General features: G+C 37.9%; 1 protein-coding gene across 16 annotated transcripts in view; it reads left to right on the top strand.

Annotated features, from left to right (window-relative positions):
• Positions 1-22901, top strand: part of INPP4B (inositol polyphosphate-4-phosphatase type II B) — a 302822-nt gene that overhangs the window by 110117 nt on the left and 169804 nt on the right. For 14 of the 16 annotated variants that reach the window (XM_035324470.1, XM_035324469.1, XM_035324467.1 and 11 more), the window contains 2 exons: positions 7509-7733; positions 9468-9512. In XM_035324470.1, coding sequence (XP_035180361.1) covers positions 7509-7733; positions 9468-9512 — 270 coding nt within the window. Of the gene's footprint in view, positions 1-6719; positions 6813-7508; positions 7734-9467; positions 9513-22901 lie in introns of all 16 variants that reach the window. The other 2 variants (XM_035324482.1, XM_035324481.1) reach the window with 1 other exon arrangement.

Genomic DNA, 22901 nt, shown 5'->3' on the forward strand with positions numbered 1-22901 from the left:
AGATAGAGGAAGAGACAGATAGGTAGAGAATAAACTGATTTGAAACTTGGCAGTTTCATGTGTTGGAGAACAAGGGCAAGAGGCTGGCAGATGACTCATTGAATTGGAAAAGAGAAAGCAAGCCAGATGATCGTGAGGTATTCCAAGAAAACTAAAGAGGAATGAAGATAGTGTACTGTGTACTGAGTAAGAGTAAAGTACTAAAGGAAGTGAAATAATATTCTGTGTACAGTAGGACAAAAACACAATTCAGAAGACAAAAGGGGGGAAAAAGATATGAGTGAAGAGGTCTTCGTCACTGGGGGCTTTTGTCATGGAAAAACTAGCTGCCTTGTTACTACCTGATCATTGAGATATCAATTGACTACTTAAAGCCAAATAAAACAAGCTGTAAAATGTGTGTGTGGGGGGGGGCTTGAAATGTTTTGGGTTGAAGCAGGATAGGGGAATTTACCTGCTCATTATGACAGATTCCTGTTGGAACAGGCCAAGGGCAGCTATGGCAGTACACAACCAAAGCTCAAGATAAAGGAGGCTGAGTTCATCCATGAAACATAACTTTTGCAACAAGGAAGGGACAGATTGCAAGATAAAGAAAATCGGTGGTTCAGGTTCAGGCTTCAAGCTGTGAGGGGGGTTTTGGAATGAGCTTCTGGCTGACTGTCTCCATCTTTCTCTGAGTAGTGGGGTAAATCCTCACTTTATAGTGACAAATGGAGTCTGAATCAAATACCTAAGAAGATAATGTAATATATGACAGTAGTGTAAACACAGATGGAAAATTAAGGAAATTTTCATGCAATATTCAGTTACATTGTGGAGCTGATAGCCTCAGTGTTGTGTTCACTGAAATGCAAGTAGAGTACAAAGGAAGTCAGACAGTTGTAGTGGATAGATCTGTGTAAGCACTTCAAGTATAGTGCTCCCAAAGCTGTCTAACTCAAAACATTTCTAAGTGAAACATTCAAGGAAACAAAGATTTGTTAGGTGAAACATCATTCTGTATTGGCTGGTTTCTCGTATGCCCTCATAACATTGACTAGCTGCTATTAACAGATCAGGTCAGACTGGCATGAGGTGGATCTGATTTAAAGCTCATGAGGGTTCACGAGTGTGATTCAGCTGAAATCCAGAAAAGTGTGATAAGCAGAGTATTTCAGCAATTTTATTCAAAAAGGTCTTAAACCTGCAAACTGCTGCTGTGCACTGAAAGGCTTGAGCAATGCATTGTTAACTTCCTCAGCTCCAGTTCTCCTGAATAACTGCAGTGGTCACACCTGACAATACAGAGAAACTTCATAGCCTCATCAAACACTGAAATATTTCTCTAAATTATTACAATTACATGTTCCTTTCTTCCTTGGACCTTGGAAGCCCTTAAAGGTGGCTTATGTGGCAAGGTGCTGGCAGCAGTGGGGGGCTGCAGAGATGGTCCCTGTGAGGAGGGGCTGGGCCTACCCTGGGATAGTTCCAGCCTGCTCCAGGGGCAGCACCACAGGGTGGAGGAGGTATTTCCCTGCAGCTTTAGTGAGATCAGGCTTTAGTGAGGAAAATGTTGGTAGTTTTTGGTCACGCTTACATTCCTCCTGAATAGGGTGACTGGAGCTGTGTGGCTGGATGCTTGAATCTCTCCGAAGAGCAATGTGAAGTTGAGCTGTTATTGTATGGAGCCTCATGTTACTTACATGGTGTGGATGTGAGCCATCTCTGTGGGCTTCCTTCGCTTCATGTGGTACAACAAAAAATTGGGAATGAACACAAGAGACACAGGCACAAGGAAATGAAATTGGATGTGAGAGACTACATTCAGAGACTGCATTTTCTTGATCTGTAAATCTCTTCAGTTTTTCAGGGGAAGAACTTTCTCTAGGACTGTATCTATTTTATTATTGTGTGCACTTGGTGAGAACTAGGGAAGTAAGAGCTCTGATGGGCAGGTAGGGCTGGTGAGGCATGGTTAGGAAGGAGGGAAGATAGGAAGATGACCGAGTTTTTGATGCAGGGTCATAGTTACCTACAATGTTTTGCAGGGTGTCAGGTGAAAGGCCCACATGTAGGAATAACCCTTAGATGGCAAGCATTCCTTTTGCCATCTGTGAGTATTACGTAACCCAAAAAGGCTGGAATTTTTTGCTTCTTTTAGTGGTAGTGGTTTGGAAAGGCAGGTCAGTATAACTCCCTTGTTTTGAGATGTAGTAACTGAGGAATACATTAGTTATTCTTCCAGACTGGGGTAGAGGATCAAGGTCCTCGAATCCTGCCTTATTGAAGGTGGATTGATGGTTCAGCCAGGGGTGTGATATACCTTGTTTTTGCAAAAGCAGTCTACTGCTATGCAAAGGCTGTAGTGTATGCTGCAGGACTTCTGTTTAGTGCTCTTACGGAGACCATTGGGGTGCTTAAATATTTGTGTGGCCTGCCTGGCTTTCAGTGTAGGTGTGATGGTTAATTAATTCAAGGAAAAGGCATGTGTGAAAGCCTGCTGGAACTGAAAGAAAGGAAGTATTATAGTGAGGTAGCCAGCCTGGGAAAACAAAGTTTTGTATCATGCTGTATTTGTATCAAATACCTCAGTCGTTTTTGTGAACTTCTATGGGGACTTAAATGAAGATTATAATGGTAACTTACAGAAGTTTATTCCAGAACTGCAAAATAAAAAAATTAAATAAACCCAACCACTGAAGATAAAATTCTTAATTAAATTCTTTATCTTTGATCAAGAATTGAACTTTCAAAGGAAGATTAACGTAGAATCACGAGTAACCGTGGGATGATTTCATCAATACTAATTTGAACATGAAATGCATCAGCATATAGAATTCAGTCAGCTTTGTGAATTAAAAGCCTCTGATGTCTGTATTAGAAATATCCTGCAGATATAATTTATGTATCAAAGCTTCATTCTGCTTTTGTTACAGAATTATAGTGGTTAGCTGCGATGGTGCTTTATATTTTAGAGTGACAGTGGTTCATTGATATTTCCAACCATTTCCCACTGCTGAGGTAGCAGTTGAGAATCGGTTTTTGCTAGTGTGTGAATGGAGAGAGAACCTTTAACCTTTTCTGAACTCTCCAACTTGGCATATTGGTGAAGGAGGGGGGGAAAAAGTGATTCCCTAGAAGAGGAGGGGCTGTTATCAAGGGCAAGGACCATGTGCTTTGTACATCCTTTTTTTTTTTTTTTTTTTTTTTTTAATCCAAATACTTTCAACAGTTTCTTTTGTACTGTTCAACATGATTTTATGCTTATAGCTCTCCTTAATGAAAACAAAGCAAACCATAGTGTATCAGTCTACCTGTCACTTTTACATATTTAATAAATTAAGTCAATAAGGCCTTCCTAAGGGGAAAAAAAGAAAAAGAAATGCCAAATGAAAAAGCTTTAGTGAAAAGCATTTCTCCCTACCCCTTAGAAGTGTATATGTGTGTATATATATATTATTTTTAGAAGTCTGTCTATTAAACTGCAGTCTTCTGAAAGACAAGGGTTGATTCCACTAGCAGTCTATGCTTTTTTTGAGACTCAGTTATTTACTTCAGGTTTCAGAGAAACCCAGGTTTCTGTTGAAGATTTTATTAAAATGAAAAGCATTTTTTAAAACAACTGAAATATTGAAGTAGTTGTGGAAGAAAGAGGCAGTTGGTACTGTTAAAGTGAAAAACCTTTGAAATGTAAGTATTATTACAAAGTAACTATGACAACAACAAATTATTCTAAGATGATGGAACTAATACCAAAATACAGTTCTGACTTAAGATGGTTGCGTTAGAGTAGGAGAGGCTTTCCAGCGTTGTTGGGGATATCTCAGCTTGTTTTTGTGCCACTTCATGATTTGACAGCAGTTCTGTTTGACTGGGGACAGGGGATGCTGGGGGTTTCTTTACGTGAGATGCGGAAGTCCTAAATTATGCTGGCTTGAGTGGGTGAACCTCTGAGATGAAGTTTCAGGAAAAGACTTGTTGGTGCTTAGAGTCCTGATCAGAAAAAGCTCTCTAAACAGACATTTTGCTTCAAATATCTGCTTCCTCAGCAGTTGCCCCTAGTTGAAGTGCTGATACTGAAATAAGGAAGACAATTACTGTAGCCACAGGACTGGATTAGTTTTCCATGATGTGAATGTAAGTGATGTCTCTATTTCTGCCCTGTTTGTGTTTCAGGGGACAGGAATTCAACAGAAGTGTGAATGCAGTTAATTATACAGTATGTAATGTGGGCAGTTTCTGGACAACAAAAATTTCCTTCAAAACATGAGTACAGCAACACTGCAGGCCAAGTGGATGCATGTCTGTGTAGTCCTGAGTGCTTCATCCACCTCTAATAGAGCAAATGCAGACTTCCCAAATGGTGCACTGGGATGGGCTTGCTTTCACTGCTTTATCCAAGTATCAGTGCTAACACTTGGTATCAAGTCCATGCACTGGAGTTAGTACTGTTTGCTTCCTCCTTGTTCTTTTCCCCTGAGGCTGGTATTTGTGGCAGTTAAATCATTTTTGACTAACTGCTTGTGTTTTCTACAGTAACTGTAGTTGTGAGTACAAAGTTTTTTTGCTTACCCATGAAATGCTTCTGTGTAGGATGTTTCAGGACAAATATAATTCTACAAATATATCCACCACTCGTTGGAGGCATTCATTACGTTTGAGGGTTTGTATATGATATACAGTTGTATTTTCAGAAATACTCATGGCAGATAAGTTTTGCCTTCATACTGAAACCTGGAATTAAGTATCTGAGCTCGATAGGATTATCTATTTGCATACGATTTAAAATAATAGTCAACATGACAATGTGAAAGAGAAGAACACAATGGTGATTTATTACATAAATAAACCTGTGCTCCTTTATTGTAACAGACATTTTTGCCAATGTGCATTTTGACAATGGTTAAGACAGTTTGTATCTCTTACAGTATGTGAACTGGTTGTACGTAAACATTACATGCATTGAAACAGCATGTGAAATATATATTGCCAACTGTTTGATCTACAGAATAAAACTTGCTACATTTGTAGAGATTAGTATTTTTGTGGTAGAATCGTATGCTTTTCAGAATTGAACTTAGTTGTTCTGAGTATCCCAAAGACCTAAATATAGCAGACTATAGTTTTGAAGTGATAGTTAGGAATAAATTTCCAGATCTCAAAACTGGCACCTGTTAGATCAGAATACAGTGAATTAGGTCCACTCACACTGCATTTCACTATGTGTTTCTGGTTCCATGCATATTAAGTATGATTCAGTATGCCTTTTGTGCTCTTCAGTCTGATTTCCACAGCTGAGAGGTAAATATAAATAGCACGATTTCAATTGCAAAATGTTGATTTCCTCCCAAAGCAGATGTTTTTTATTTAGCTAGTGGCAGAATATTTCAAGGCAAGATCACTGTTCCTGTTTATGTTTAAAAATAAAGAGAAAAAAAGAACACCTTGACATATTTGAATTTTGATTGTCAAGTGTTGGCTTGTTTGTGTGACAGTCTTTCATTAGCTAAGGAATCTTGGAAATCCAAGCCACTTCTATTAAAAATTCAGAGCTTTTAAAGACTGAATTGTACGAGCAGGTGTTTTGCATGCCTGTAAATGTCTGGATGACTGAGTTAATTTCAGTCTTGATGGTGGTTGACTACATGCCTCTTTTCCTTTCTCTATTTTTTTTTTCTTTTTCCTCCCCACTCCAAAATACAATGAAGTAAAACCGAACTTCTGAATTCCTCGGTGCAGTGACAGAAGGGAGTAGATAGTTGTGTTGTCACAGGTCTTACTGGAGCATCAGAGAAATAATTAGCTCTTCTAATTACCAATCCTCTTGAAGTTTACTGCCCCCTTGTCCACCCCAGATGCAGTAGCAGATCACATGAGAGCTTACAGGTGAAATTTTTGTTGGAATTCATTTTCACAAACAGTCAAGCTCAGCTTGTTCAGGTTTGGTCACTCAAGGCAAGTATATAGTGTGTGCAAATAAGGATCAGATGAACATCTGCATCTCCCTCTGATTTTGAATATTCTTTTCACGTGAACTGAATATCTTATTTCCCAGACTGAGCTGGGGCCAGAGGCAAGAGTTTAAATCCTTATTAGCACTTCTTGAAGTACCTGTGAAGCCAGAAGGATGTTTCCCCTCTTTCTGCTCTTCTTCTCCCTCATTCTTCATGGATTCTTTAGTTCAACTGGTCTGTGAAATCTTGTTCTGAATTCTTATCAGCAGCTTCAGGCAGATATTTACATTTCCTTAGATCCACTACCAGACAAATAACTTGTTCCACCTCTACTGGGATTCGTGCCAACACAATTTTAAGAGACTTCCAGACTTGAGGTTTGCATCTTTTGTCCCCCGTAACAATAAAAGCATAGTTAATTGTAAGTGGCAGATGCTGAGTTTATGAAGTGCAAATGTGTTTAGAATAACATACCTGGGTAAGTGCCCAAGGTTAGATACTCAAGTTAGGAAAAGGAGATTCAAGTTCACTTTGTATGTAGAAAAGTTCTATAAGTTGTTTGGATTTCTGAGCTACTTACGAAAGCATGCAAGTCTTCAGTTTAATAACATTATTATATTTAGTAATATTATCTATGGCTCATTTAGGTCAAAATGATTTTGATGTCCTACAAAATCCTTCAATCTCATTAGTATGGTAACACAGGTGCTTGATAGGGTTTTATGTTTCTGAATTAGTTGGTAACATATTCAGAGAAGCACTGTTTTTTTTTTTCTTTCGCAGTTCATTCTTCATTGTGTTTATCACACACCGTGTCACACTGAATTTGCAGCTCTGTGAAGCTGTCCGTGCCACAGAATTTTAAATGCCTAAGAGGTGTTTTTTCTTTCTGTGCTAATTCTAATCAAACAACTGACCCTTGCTACTTACCTGCATTTCCTTGGGAGCTTTGGCATTTTTTTTAATGCCTTTTCTCTTTTGTCCTTAGAAAATTTGATCATTAAACAATTAGACTTCAGGCAGAACAGCAAAAGACACGTAGATAGTAATGAGGTCAAAAGCTCCCATGCACAACCTGTTGTGACTTCACAGAGGAGTTATGTCATGCTAAATTATCTGCAGGTATTGATGAGCAGTATTCTGCCAAGGATAGATAAAATGTGGAGCATAAAGTGCAGGTCTAATAGAAGAACTGACGAACGCATCGATTCTGGTGAAATCACATTGTCTCTCTCTGTCTGCTACTCCTGCTAAAGTCTTCTAAGTTAACAATTCTGATAGCTACCTGCTAAGCTGCAGAATCTGTCCTGAAAGAGGGTTTCCCGTTTCAGTTTGATTCATCCACCTAGTTTAGCAATATGTTAATTGCTTTTGGAACCACTCTGTGGTTAGACTTTGTGCTGCACCAAGTACAAAAGAACAGGGCATTGATTCAAGAATTGGATGGGCTGCATGGCTCTGTGATAGAAGAAGTATGTGTGGTGGCATTAATGTTGTGTGATAACAATTTTGTTGTGATCCCCAGTCTGAATAAGAGTTCCTAACAATGGTGTTGATGTTTTCTGAGTGCAGAATTTCAGAGTGGAGAACCAGATCTTTACCTTGAAGCCGCATCTAAGTCAGACTGTGAAGCTTGGGCTGTGGCCCTGGGAGAGGCAAACTCAGAAGGTTTGAGGAATAAAATTCAGCAGCTCCGGAAACTGATCATGGAAATCAAAGAGGAGAGAACATCAGATGAAGCCCGCCAGTTTCTCCCTTCATCACAAGTAGACACTTTAGGAGAGCCACAGTTTACGAGTAAGTGCATATATTCATTTTTTTAGAGTGGTAAAATAAAAATGCCACAGAATATAGCAATATGGTTAGTGGTATAGACTGTGTACATAATCCTCTTTTACTCATTGCTTGACAAAGTGAAGTTGTAGAAGGGGAAAACTGATCAAGATGATCTGCAAATATCATTGCCTAGTATACTTAGATTTATGCAGATTGTTTTCAGAGGAACAAATATGTGATCACTGTGTTTCTGTCTTTTTCTCCAATGTGTTTCCTTCATTAGACCTTAATATCCTGTTCTTGTTTTGTGTACTACTGTACTACATGAATATATGGATTATTCTGTAAGATACTATCTGATAACTTTCATTTATTTGTAAAGAAGGATTTAGTGATACTTAATTTAGTGTCACAAAAGTGTACTTTGTAATATAAAAACACTGGGGGAATGAAAGCACGTGGCGATACATAGAGTCGCGTTGGGTGCACGGGGGCCTGAATTATGCTGTATTGCTGTGCACTGTATTTCAGTTGCCCAGTTACTTAATCAAGTCTGTGTCCAGCACGCTCATAAAAATGTTCCAGGCCAACATGCTGACTCTGCTTGTGGTGAGGTTGAACTCTGAGAAATTTGTGGTCAGAGAAATTTTTATAACTCTATTAAAAAAAAAAAAAAAAAAAAAAAAGGATCTTATTTATTATTTCTTACTGACCAAGACCTTTCCAAGCTCTGCAGCTGTAATTTTTTTTCTGGCCAGAGTTGAATGATTAGCTACGATAATGAGAGCAATCTGAAACCCAGACCTATTCTGCAACATCAAATTTTCATGGAACATGAACAGCTATTTTCTTTTTACATTTGTAACAAAAATCTTATTTTCTAGATTATATACCAACTTGGTTCGCCCAAGTCGGACTAATTTCTTCAGTGCTTCAGTAATTTAAACTACTTAATAATGATCCTTATTGGAGATGATACATAAATGTCACCATGAGACAGTTTCTTTTCTACAAGTTTAATCAATACCATGGTTGGGATTCAATTACTTCCTGCAGAGGGTGAACAACTCACTATTATTTAACCATCCTTCCCGTGTTTCTCTTATTGTGGTTCTGTGGTTCACTTCTTTGTCCTATGTAGGTAGAATATATAGCCCTTAGCAGTAAATATGCACTAGAACTTAATTCCAAAGTGGAGGGAACAAAAATGTTCATGTTTTCAGTACATGGAAAAAAAAAAAAAAGTACTGTTTTCCAATAAAGAGAAGGGTTATTTTATTGACCTACATATAAATTGTAAAACAAGAACTTTGTGATATATTTTGCTAGATTAACCTCATTTATATACTTTCACAGGATATACTTTTTGTTTATATTTTTAATGTGATAGCATACCCATTTAAAAAAACATGAGTTGTAGTATTTGTCCGGAAAACGTTAAATTTGTAGATAATTGTGATTGAAAATCTTACACATATCAATATGTGAATTTTTTTCTTATTTTCTTTTCCCATCAACGAAAAGTTTCTGTTACTAAGACAGTAGTCATCTTTAGAAGTTACTTTTTTTCTGGACAAATACTTCATGCAAAGACCTCTTTCACTAAAAGTTTTTAATGTTGAAATGTTACTCCATTGGCAGTGACAGGTAGTTAATGAGGCATGAATAAGGCATGTGAAGCTTTTAAGCTGTATTAAAAAAATAAATTTAAAAAATCAAATTATTCCTAATAATTTTTTTCCTTAATGTTAACAGGTATTCAGAGGATTGCAAATGAGCCAAAGTTGGAGTTCAGTCTTGGTAAGATACCATTTTTCTTTCTCCTTGGAACTGCAGTGTGTGTACACGTGTGTAGTGTTATTTAATGCAGCCTATTGCCTCTTCTAAAAGAAAGAACGTAAGAACTTTTGTTCATTTAGGCAAGGTAAGCAGGAGACCTGCCTGTGCAGGTGTCTTAGAAATTTCTACTACTACCACGCTGTTAAATGTGTCCTGCCAAACTGTAAGGGGGCAAGAGGGATCTTTTGTAGCAGTGGATGTTCTAGTTGTGGAAATCATGACTTCAGCCTTTTTTTTTTTTTTTTTTTTTTTTCCCTACTTTTTTCCTTCTGTTTAATTACCATACCAGATTGGTCTTCCCCCTGCCCCACTCTGTGTGTGTAAGAGAGCAAAAGAACAAGAGTGCGGTAAACAGGGTTTTATATAAAAATCCATTGAACTCCACTGTTTGGAGAATTTAACCAACAATCATGTCTCCTTCTGCAGCCCTCCCAGTACAGCAAACACAGTGGCCTCAGCGGCATGACTGCAGGCTCTCACCTTGTTCATCCTGTCACTTTCTCCTCTTGTGGCCTTGTCCTTTGAACTGGGTTATGCTTGGCTTTTGCATGGCAGTAACAACACTGATTTAAAAGCAGATACCCTAAAGCAGTGCCCTTTTGGGCAGATACATTTCTGTTTGATGCAGTAATTTCTAGATTCTCGTAACTATACCAGGGTAGTTTTACCTGTACTTTTTTAAACAACTAGATGGTTACAGCTGTACAAAACTGTTGTAGCATGGTGTTTTTTCTCCTGTAGGGACTACTTCTGAGACTTTTGAAAGTTGGCACAGAAGAAGGGCCTAGTTCTCTCAGGGACTTACCATGCTATAACGATGATTAAAAGCTATTCTAACTTTTCTGTTAGAAAGGTAACTTTACTGTTTCTTTCTATAAGCACTTTTGTAGATGATATGACTGGAGTATTTAAGCATGGCTGGTATATTGCAACGCTCCAGCCAAAACAAACTCCCAGAATGACCCTGGTGTGGGATTGGAGAAGGGAGGAAGTTGCTACAGACAGTGACTGGCAATTAGATAAGCTGTACTTCAGGAAAAGTTTTTATCTGTGACAAATGTGCCCTGGCAGGAAGAAGTGTGAAAAAATGGTGTGTAACTACTTTCAGAGGTTTTTACGCTCATGCTGGATGGAGCTACATTCACCCATGGTATATTTTGCATTTTCTTTTTTTTTATAGTAGGAATTTATTTTCTGGTTTGTTCTGCAGCATTGTTTATCAAGTCATGGAGTTTTATTATAAATTGAAGTCTGCTTCTGCTGCTCAGGTAACAAGTAGAAATATAAACCTTGTGTTTTTGACTGGTATTCCTGGTCAATGCTTATAAGTCAGGGATATTTGGCAGCAAAGCTGATCCTTAGTGTCTTATTTTAAAATAATACTAAACATTAATTTACATCACGGAAATCCACATGAAGTGACTGAGTGGTCCACCGAAGACTTCAACTTATCATAAGCTGTTATCCTTGCTACTGTAAGATCAAGATAGCCATGGCAATATCTCCTACCTGCAGCCACCCCACTCACCACCACTGTGCTGTAGAAATGTGTAGAAATGGACATGAACACAGCAGCTGCTTTTGGCTTATGGATGTGAAAAGAAGAATTTGGCTGGGAAAGATGAGCTGCCTTGCAGTACTAGCTGAGCCAAATAGCTGCCTCTTGGCTGCTGGCAGGCCCAGAGCACTGTTTGGCTGCTCTGTCTTTTGGAGGCTCGAATTCTATAAAATTAGACTGTTAAGGTAATTTTGTTCAATATCCATATTACAGCAGTGTGGGTAGCTGTAGTTTTAGGAATCAGTAAATAAATAAGAAACGTAGCACTCGCTAACTAAGGACTTCCAAGGCCTTGCTGTTCAGTGAACCACAGCACGGTAAGCAGGAGTGATACGTGGAGACTTGCTGCAAGTAAGCCAACTACTACAAGGTGCACCTAAAGTAACCACGTCTTAGGGCTCTGTAGAGACTTGTCAAAATAATTTAACTGGTCTTAAGCATTCATGTTTTGGAAAACAAAACAAAGCTAACAGCTAATAATATATAAAACTGGTCTCTATTCCTGAAAGAATGGTTTATATCTGTAATTGTAGTCACAGACATGTAAACAATATTGTATTAGCTAAGTAGAAATTAGACTCAATGTCAAAAAATACCTATGCAAATAAACGTTTGCTTATGTCAGCTCATATAGACGTACCTTTAATTTTAAAGGTATCTTTCAGTTATTGCCATAGAATTTATATTTTTTGTCACAAAATATGTCTATGGCTTTGCATTAATGCTTGCATACTGTCTAATGCACCGGATTTTTATAGTGACAGTATATCTAAATGGTCCTCAATGTTTGAGGTTCTGATAGCTAAATTTTGAAATAATGTCATTACATACAAATTCTTCTAGGGCCTGTATTCTGGTATAGGAGCTCACTTTCTACGTTTATTATCTATAACGCCCTGCAAAGTATTTTCTTGATAAAATGTCAAAAAAACACCAAACAACAACAACAACAACAACAACAACAACAACAAAAAATAAAAAAACTTGAAAACAAACCAAAGGATTTATTATTTTTTTGGTGAGGTGTTTACCAGGATAAAATTCTTCTGACCTAGAGTATTCAACCACAGTACATGCAACGTTTTTTGCAGTGAACTTGATTTTGATATTTTTTTTTTTTTTTTAATTTTGGAGTCCCATCTTGATGTAGATTTTTAAAAAAATCTAAGATTTTTTTTGTTGCTATTTCAGTTGTTTTAATATTCCTGAGGACTCTTTTGGAATATGGCTGCTTTTTGAACCTTGTAACTGTTGGGATGCTTTCTTTTTCAAACTTACCTTGTTTGTCTTTTCAAGTAATTTCTTTCTCTTCTGTCTGTTGTTTCATGAAGTACCAGGAAGGTACCGTATCTTGTTCTGTGTGTGGTGCTGAGTAGAGGGGTGGAACAGGGCAATGGGAGGAAAACAGACCCTGAGCCTAAGTCACAAACCAATCTAACAAACACTGAAGCTGATAAAGATCTTCCCTGTGATGCTGAAGTGCACAGAGTTAGTTCTTTTTACAGGCGTTTGTTCTGGACTTAACTGTTTTTGATTGCTAGTTACTGTTTTGGTTTTCAAAATATCCAAGTCTCTGAGTCCTGGATCTAACTAGCTACATATGGTGTAGGTTCATGACTTCACGATGATTTCAGTGTAGCTACTTTGTAGTATGAGCTTATTTAGCTGAAATATTATGTAATGGTTATGGATTATAAATTATACTACACATACAGGTGAGCACTTGTGAAGTTTCTAAGAGCTTGTATCTCTAAAGGTATTTGCATTTACTTCATGATGAACTGATAAAGCAGCACAGGAAAACTCAAGAAAAAGGAGGGAGTAGGGCAGAAAGCTCAGTTGGTAGTGAAAGTGCTCAGAGCTGAGCTCAGTAATGAATGTGATATTAATATGGAGAAATACATTGGAGGAAATAAAATCTAAATGGAAAGGTCATTACAGCTTTAATGTCCAGTCGAATTTCTCTGGATGCATTTCAGTATTCTTGAATTTCTCTAATTGATTAGAGGTGTGGAGACAGCTGAGGATATTACCGTTGTGGGTGTAGTATAATTGTCTAGATAGCTGCCTAGAAAGTAATATCTCTGCACATGTTGTAGTCATAGTCAGGTACTCATTTTAATGAGAGCACCTGTCGAGCATTTCCAAAAGCTTTCCCTTTCTTGGGAGGTATGTTAGGGCAGTGAAATTTGATGGACTGTCCTTTTGTTGTGTAACCTCTGTGTACTTTTCAAAGTATAGAATAAATAAGTCTCGGTTATGTCCTTTTTCAAAATCTCGTTAAATAGCACACAATTCATAGAAAACATAACCGAGGAGTTGAAAGGATAAAAACGTAATTTTTCTAGGGCATTTATATTTCCATCTTACCAAGTGGTGTGTTGATACATGAGCTGTCTACCTCTAAACACAGATAACTTTTTTTTTTTTTTTTTTTTTTTTTTTTCAATTCTTCACTGTCTTTTTTGTTTTCCCAGGGTAGCATTGTGATGGCATCTCTTGGAAAAGGTCTTGAAGCAGATTTAACTCTGCATACTGAACCTAAATGGTACATCAGTGCTGCTCAAAGACCATGACCAAACGTTTTTTTTTTTTTTCAATTCTGAAACATAATTGGAGTTTTTTTGGCAGCAGCTGTTCCTAGAAGAGTAATGAGCAAAAATACTAGTTTTATCAACACCATAAGCTTGGAATCAGACTCGTGATTCTAGCAATATTTCCAACCTAACTCAGCTTTCAGTTTTTCAGTTAAGTGACTATTAGTTTCTTAGTCAAATGAAAAAGAAAATCATCATCACATTCTGAGAAAATGTAAAAAGAGAAGTGATCTTTTTTTCTATGGATCAAAGTGTCACTGTATGCTCTAGGTTTTTTATGCCTTTTTTTTTTTTAAAGGCCCTGTGAATCAAATTAGTTGACTAGTCACATGAAGAGCAGGTTTATGCTTTTGCTGTCTTAAAACCTGATTATTATTTTTTGATAAAACTTTTAATTTAATATGAATTTGTTCTGATCTTATACAGTTTCTTTCTACCTAATGACCTACACAGGTGTGTTTTCCTGGTTTTTCCTGGTTACTGTACAACTCAGTATTGGGGTTCTGCTTCATCCCAGTAACAAAATAGATGAAGAATGAGTTAATTTGCACAGAACAAGTAAGTAGCAAAGGTGCCATATGATTGGAAGGAATCTTCTCTTTTCTTCTGGGAACTGCTTGTTTGGGCTTCAGGCTGTTTTGGGACTGTTGCACTGCATCATAAGATGCTGAAAATGCATTTTATTCTTAGCAAGTCCTAATTGCTACAACGAACTTAGACACAAAAGACCCTTCTAAAGAGGTACCAATTTCAGGCCTAGTATAATGGGCATGTTTTGAGTGGTTTTGACACTAGGACTTGCCATGTTTTAAAAAATAGTTCCTTGGAGGATTTTTCCCACCTTACACAGGTGAACTTGAGGTAAGAGACTTGTGTGCCGTTGAGGCAAGAAGTGCAACCAGAAGAGTTCCAAGCAAGTGAATGCCCTTCACCTTTCATGTCCTGCTGTCCTCTCCTTTTCAGCAGCGTTTGGTGATAGAGCAGGCTGATGTGCATCGCTCAAATGAATAAGCTGTGTCGCTTAGAGCTAAGTCACTTAGGGAGGGGGCTAAACTCCTTAGTGTTTTGTTTCATTCTGTGGAACTCATAACAAGCTTTCTATATGATAATGCGGGCATTACGTGAGCACTGCTGAAAAGTGATGTGAGGATGGATTTGCCAAGATACCACATCCTCCTTATCCACCTGTCCTCTCACAGTACTTTGTCAGCTTTTAACAAAGCTTTTGGGGTTGTCAAAGTCCTTGCCCAACTGAAAGAACTTTTTTTTTTTTTTTTTTTTCAGACAGCTTTCTGAAGCTCTGCTCCTTTGTCATTTTAAGCCTCTTTAATAGTACAACACGCCTATTTTTTACATGCCTCCTACCCTGTCCAAGAAAAAGGGATATATTTATTAATGGTGTTGCCAACCTGGGCTGGATCTTACCAATATGACTTGGTAATTTTAGACAGTTTAGATGTAATGAGGTAATCATAATGTCACTGTTGAAGTATTAAAATAAAAAGAAGTATTGATGTTTTCCCTTTAAAACACTGCCACCTTTTAGTCTTGTCTGACTCATCTGTTATGAACCTCTTCAGTCTCATTCCAGTAGAAGGTTGTCCCATTCCACTTGGCAGTGCCAACCTGCATTCTCCATTTCTGTCGTATTAGTTTATTCATTATGTTCTGCCACCCTTCCCTCCCACCCCCAGATAACGTACTGTACCAATGCGGTTTGCTAACATACAGTGTTCACTACAGTAAACCATCTTTCAAGAATATGTTCTCTATACTGGAAATTTAAAATAAAAAAAAAATAAATCAGAAAATGAAGAGGGGGAAAAAAACACCAACCAAACAAATAATAATAAAATAAAACATGATGAAACTGCAAACCATACTCCTTTCAAAAACTCATATCCTTATTCAGTTTTTCCAGATAATGCCGCGTTTGAGTTCTGGAGAATGAGGCCAGTTTTTCAAATCTGTATCTTTAGGCACTGCTGTAATTTCGGAAATCCAGATTTATAGCTCTTTGGGGTGGGGATTGTCTTAATTTGCATTGCAGCCAGAGAACAGAGTGCTGTTACAGTCTTTAAAGATTAATCTCAATTATATTGCTGATTATGCAGGGACTCAAATTTTCAGTAGTTAAACTTGGGAAGCTGTTCAGCTATGGGTGTGCCTGTTCCTCACATGTTGAGAAATCTGAGAAGTTCTCCTTTATAATATTAATATTTATATATAGAAATAAATATATAAAATATATATTGTATAGGGAGAACATAATACATATATATCTATTTCTGTGTAGAATATAATTAGAGAAAGATAACTATTCCATACATGGAAATGTTTCATGGCTGACAACCCATTACGTTCAGTGTAGCATTAGTCATTTTTGCTAACTCTGTCTACTTAGTTTGTGTTAATAAGTCATTCTTTATAGAACTGGTCATGGACATGCTTTCAACTTGTTGATATCCACTGCTACTTAATGATACTCACTAAGCAGTTATGACTTCTGTAAATTCAATTTCTGCAGGTTCGAGAGATTAAAATTGTATATTACTTCTTGCTATGTGGCACTGACTCACCGTGGTGGGCTTAAGTGCAGGGATGTGTACTTGCTCTGCAGTGGGTCAGAGCACGTGATGAGCCACTAATGTCAGGTAGATCATACTGATGCAGCATATTCGGAGTGATGCAGTAGAACAACCACTAACATCCTAATAGGAGTCATAAATAGCGTGAGGATGTTTTGGGGTATTGATATAAGTAAACCCAGGTTTTCCAACTGTATTCAGGCAGTTTTGTTCTGTTCTATGATGTTTAAATATCTCCTGTTTCTGGAAGCTTTTCATGCCTTTTTTTTTTTTTTTTTTTTCCTTGAGCTACCAGGCAAAAGGAGATGACAGTCATGTAAATACGAATGTGTACCAATCAGGGATGTGACTAAGAGAAACATTTTCTTTTAAATCTAATAGAATAAAAATTATACCACAGTGACTCTCACATGTTGTGATATAAATGTATCTAGAGATAAATTTTGAATAGCTACGGCTAATCTGTTTAGAGAGGAGTTTATAGATACCTGAATTTGAAAAGCTATTTAACACTTGAAAGGTTTTTATGGATTTTAACTGTTCTGAGACAGGGTTTTATCAACTGAGTGCTCAAGTGATGCAGCAGATAATAGGATTAAATTATGTCAGAAATGTACAAATTCTGAAATTGTGCCAGAGATAGAAAGTTGTTGAAGTTATATGGCCATGGAATGAGGAGGGTAAGAGTACGGAGGACCTTTCTTTTTCAGATCTTTAATAAAATTGGTAGGTTTCTCAGTAAAATGTTTCTTCTTGGTATTGAAAATTGTACATTTGTCTATCTCACAAATTCTTGTAGATGTGAAAAATGTTGATTCCTGTATTTCAGATTTTTTTCTATCTGAAATTTCTAAGGAGTAAGGCTGCTCTAAAGTTTTCGGTGAGGCTGAGTACTAGCACAGGCCACAGTGAGGCTGGTTGCTGGAAACAGAGGAACTACAACAGCTCGGTCTTAGTGTGGGTTAATCTACCCCACTTCTTACCCTTATGTGGGTACTCATGTTGTTCTCCTGACCTACTTCTAGCTTCTCAGCTAAAATACTCAAAGAATCAGAAACCTTTATGGTAACTTGTGAAGCTTATTGAAAGTTACTTAGGAAAAGAGTTAGTTATTTAAGAATTTATTGATATAGGTAGACATCTGATGTGATTCAGTCAAAATTGGGCTTATTAATTTGTCACTTAGGTATTTTTTTAAAAAAAAAAAAGCTCAGTAGGTACCTTAATTTGTCCCTTAGTATTTTTACAGGCTTAATGCTTGATTTCTGAAGCATTAGGTGTTCCAGTGAACGTGACATAAACTTTTAAATTATTCCAATGTAACTGAAAACTTGTGTTTCCAGGGTATTTTTAAACTACTTCATTACAATGTGCGATTAAAGATCATTAAGCTAAAGAGAAGTTATTTTTGGCATATGCTGTTCTTTTTTCCTTAATGTTTTTCTCTTCCTGCTTTTTCCCCCAAAATACATCACCTACTGTGCGTACTTTCTCCTGTTTGTCTTGCCGATTTATGCTCTCTTTCCAGTTCAGTTTTTGAACCCTGTTCTCTCAAGTGACTCTTCAGACTTCCTAGTGTGACTTCCACATGGGCCACTGAGATCTCATGCACTGAGCCTTGGTTTGGGTGTGCATACACGGGGTCTGTTACACCTTTAGGGTGCCGGACTGATCGAGTAGAGTGAGTGAAAGAGGTGTGTGTGGTTGGGTGGCTGAGCTGGGCAGGGGATGATGACAGCTTATCTAGCAGTTCTCTGCTGTGGAAAAAACATTCCTGGGCAGCATCTTCCTAGCTGAGGCTGGCAGTCAGCCCGCTCTACCGTGGTGTGACCAGCATGTCTGCAAGTATGGCTCTTATATGACCTGATGGTGATATACCCTTTCTGACACATAACAAGGGGTAGGTCCATAACTGGTTGGTTTGTGGTTGCAGGAAGCAGATCTGAATGCAGAGGGCTATTTAGATCCTTACTGAGAATAATTTCTTCTGCAGACATTTATACACAGAGAGCAATGAGCCAGCTCAGGATGAGGTGTTCTGTGTTCTTACAGAAAGCTCTGTAAGACATGCTTACCCACAACAGAGATCTGGATGGCAGTCCTGGCACTGCTGTCTTCGTCCAACCTTTCCCAACCTCCTAGGAAGATGACATTTTAACTGTTCAGGACATAATTGTGTTTTTAACTATGCTGCTGTTGTCAGAGACGCTTAGGAGGCATAGAGTGCTTGCAGAATATTTTCAGCAATGAATGTGCGTCTACTCTGCAGTTTGCATTACTAAGAATAATGTACATTTTTAATATTAAAACTACACTTTTCTTTCTGGTAGAAGGGCTTTTTTGCATCAAACTACAAGATCTGGTAGCTGTAAAAATTTGAACTGTAGTTCTACTTAAAAAAGAAATTGTATATACAGTGAAGATTGAAGAGCCATTTTTATTGTTTTTTTCTTTGTGCTTCAATGGCTGAAATGTTAGCTTTCTCTGCTATTGTCTGATGCCCCTTATGGTTCTGGGAGTTCTGCCTGGTAGGTACAAGAACTAGATTGTGTTTTTGAATAATTAGACAGAATTATTGGAATAATTTAGGAAGCAAGAAATAACATTAGGGATTAAGGGAGCTGCAACATCGTTTCCCATGAGCTGGGACATCTCAGCCTGGAGAAGAGAGGTCTCAGGGATCTTACCAAGGTGTATAAATAACTGGAGGGAGATAGTGGAGATGAGGGAGGCAGATTCTTCTGCTCAGTGAAGAACAAGAGACAATGGATGCAAGTTAAAACCCCCACAAAAAATCAATCAGAATAACAAACAAACAAAACAAAAACACCAGTTTTTTGTTTGTCTACTGTGAGGTTGACCAAACACAACATAGGATGCATAGAGAGGCTGTTGAGTCCTCATCCTTGAAGATGGGCAAAACCTGACAGAATGTGGTCCTGGGCAACCTGCTGTAGCTCACCCTGCACAGACATGGGTGTTGGACTGGAGCTCAAGAGGTCCTTTCCAACCAAAATGTTTCTGAGATCTCTGTGACAGACGTCTGTCATGTAACTTGGCAATAGGATTTTGGGTGCTTTTTATACATGCTGTTAGTTGACTTGTTTGCAATTGACTCTCACAATCTTCTGTACCATATGGTCATACTAAGGTGTCTGCCTTGATCTAGAAATTCTTCAGGATCTCTAAACCATCTCTTATAATTATGTTGAAATTAAGCTTTAAAATTTGTAATCCATCTGAACTCAAGCAGTTTTAAGTTTTAACTCTTGCTTTGTTATTAAATATTTTATGGTACATTTAGTGTGCTTTAGATAAGGGGATGACACCAGCATGAATTGCTTTGCTTCTTGGGCAAGGAGCAAGCTGAAACCAGAGATAGTTGAGCAAACATGAAATTAAAGTTCTTCAGTTACGGCCTGGGATACCAGCTGATTAGTGCTCATTCTAATGTGTTTTTTGTATATTTGCATGTGAAGATTTTTTTTTCCTGTATGTTCTGTCAGAGGAGACTTACTAGTGGGAATGCTTGTAAAATGCAAACAGAGCAAAAAATGTTTACTGGATGTATTTACAGCAGTGTTGTACAGGAGTAAAATTCAAATGGACGCTTTTTACTCTCAACTGAAACTCTTCCCCCTTTTTCCACTCATAAAAGAGTTGAGGATGACTTTGAGTGAAAGAGAAAGAAGCTGAGCATGACTGCTTAATGATTAATGCCCTTTCCTGGGTGGGATCACCCCGAGTTCTGGAGTCTCCTCAGAGGACAGTAGCTGTGTCCTTGACCCAAACTGAGTGACAATTTAATGTTAAATATAGAAATTGCCTTTCAGATTCCTATTTGGGTTCCCTCTACCCCTGTGGGCAGTAACTCTTCCTTTCTTTCTTTCTTTTTTTTTTTTTTCTAATCAAGGTGGGATGTCTTCAAGAGGAAGATTTGAAGGTCTACTTGTATGCACTTTGTCTTGTGTGATAATTGGTGACTTTCTGTGGTTTGTAGCTGCTAAAGTAGAGGTGTACAGAATGATAAACCTGGATCCGACCTACATCTGACCTCTTTCTGGTCCAGTGCTTTTACTGAATTAGAAGGGGGCACTGGCACCATTTCTCCTTCAGCCTTCCCGCTGGGTCTGTTGTGAAAGAAATCAGCAGTGATGTTTTTGCAGAGCATGGACTAACAGCTGTACCCTGCCACTATGTACCAGCCTGAGACTGTCAAGATAGGTGTGGGTTTGCAAATCTTGACAAGGCCTGAGATGGGCTCAGAGCTGCTCAACACAACTGGGACATGCCCAGAAGTTGACCTGCAGGCATGTAGGGACCTCTTGCAGTTGAAAGCTTAAATATCTGGAGACTTCGTATGTCTCTGGAGTTAGGCAGCAGGTGTGTGAAGGCTTAGAATGCTCTGTTGAAAACCCACTTGTGGCTGTCTGGCTTTTTGTGAGTTCACTCTTGACTTCTTACTGTCACTTTTAGCAGTTAGTGTTTTCTAATCAAAACACTTGGTGACGAGTTCTCTGGAGATTTCCTCCTATCTCATTCCTCATGTGTGTTTCTGCTTGAAGATAGTCACCGTATAATTCCAAAAGGGTTTAGATAATTAAGGAGGCAAATAGCAAAGAAATCATTTACAGATTACAGTAGTTGTGTAGCTCGTGCCTCTTGTTGTGCAGAATGGTAATAACTAAACAGCCATGAAACAATTGGGTTTTGCTAGGCCAATAATTATTAACTGAACCTTTTAAATTAACTCAAAGCACGATAGCTCTACTATGGCTCTTAATGGTACTGCACTGTGTTAACTGAACATTTGTCTTCCAAATGGCAGTTGTTAAATACATCTCTAAATATGCCTATAGAAATAATTGTGATAATACTTTCATGTTATAAAACATCTCCCAGTGGACTTTTTTTTAATCCTCGTATGTGGGAACAGAAGTTCTATAAAAAGAAAAACATCTAATTAATCGAAGACTGAAGTCATCCTCCCCTTTTGAACACATTAGTTATAGATGTACTTATTTTTGCAAGTTTAGAAATGCATGGCCTACAGTGAGATTTGACTTGAAAATGAAGTTCCCCTGTGGGCCATGATAGCATGGGAATTATATTCGAAGTGCTGCAAAATCCCACGTGATGTTGGATGCAGCATGGCTGCTGTGGCTGTTAGAAGCACACCAGACTATCTGAGGTGCTTGGAAGGACTTGGTTCAAAACAAACAAAACACTTAAATAAATGTTTCTCTTAATGGTTTTGTTCGCACCCTCTGATAATAAAGTTTGTAGTACTGTTATGGACACTTAAATTTTTGTGATTAGCCATGTTTTAAGTGTGGTTCTTCCCAGCTACATGAAGTATAAGCTGAAATGAAATAAATTGAACTAAATGGAAAAAGAAAGCCTGCATATCTTGTGAAATGTGCTTTAGATGTTCAAAACAAGTTAGAGCTGACAACTTAATCAGACATCCTCTCTGTTGCATTTAAGATCAATTTCTGAGGGTTTGGATGAGAACAGGTTTTCATTTTGATGAACTCAGAAGAATTTGGTCTTAACATTGTTTGAACACCAGAATTCTTAATACCTGGTACGGTGAGGATTCTTGGTTGTAGAGACTGTGAATGAACTGTTTTTAAAACTAAAATGGGCTAGCAGTCTTTTCAACTTTAAGATGAGCGTGCTCCCATTGTGGTGAAGAGCAGCAATACCTACTTCATTCTGGATTAAAATCTCAGATGTACAGGAGATAACTCTCCAGAGACAAATGAAGATTCTTTTAACCTTTAATTAATATTTCCTCATACGTTTATTATGTAACATTATTATTTGAAGAAGAAATGAATATGGTATTCACTAGCAGTTTCTTGTGGGCTAAAGGGCTATGGCTGCATAGCTGGTTTCCAGATAATTCATGAGAGAGCTGGCTTCAGGAAAGTTTACTTGAAAGAGGCACCCTTTATGGTATCCACTTAAAGTGCACTATTGCTTAGGTGTACTCAAGTCAGTGTCAACATAATCTACCTTGGGTGATCACAGCAGTGTAGTTGTGGGATCCTAAAGTCTTGCACAGGCTGTACAGTGTCCTTAGGAAGCAGGGTGGATCAGTCCCTGCTGAAGTCTGGTTTCCTGTAGCTTGATTTCTTTTTGGAATTGAGTGTATCTCATTTAATTAAAGCTCCTTTGAGCAGTTGTGTGCTGTACTGTAGTGAAGAAGCTCCACTAGAAGACTTCATGTTGTTTTCCAAGTACTTTCTGAAGCTTGCTGTCTGCCATAGTCGCTGGACTCTGTGTTGCTTGATTGCAGTGCTTTATTTTGGAAGAGAAGCTTCTTTATTTACCAAGCCTGAACATAAGTCGTAAGGATGCATGTGAAGACATGGATTTAGAGTAAGGATAAAGAACAGCTGCCTTTTCTTTACATATTAGGGGAAAAAATTCTCTCTACAGCATCGTAAAGTAATACCGTGTGCTGAGGATCAAAACCACACAATGTTTCATTTGACAACTGCTACAGCACTGTATTAATGCTTATGTCAAAGTAAGCCATGTACGCTGCTATAATAAAAAGAGATGGGGCTGACTAAAAACTTCCCGTGGACGAAATTTG

Source organism: Oxyura jamaicensis, chromosome 4, assembly GCF_011077185.1.
Source record: "Oxyura jamaicensis isolate SHBP4307 breed ruddy duck chromosome 4, BPBGC_Ojam_1.0, whole genome shotgun sequence".
Classification (NCBI taxonomy): Eukaryota; Metazoa; Chordata; class Aves; order Anseriformes; family Anatidae; genus Oxyura; species Oxyura jamaicensis.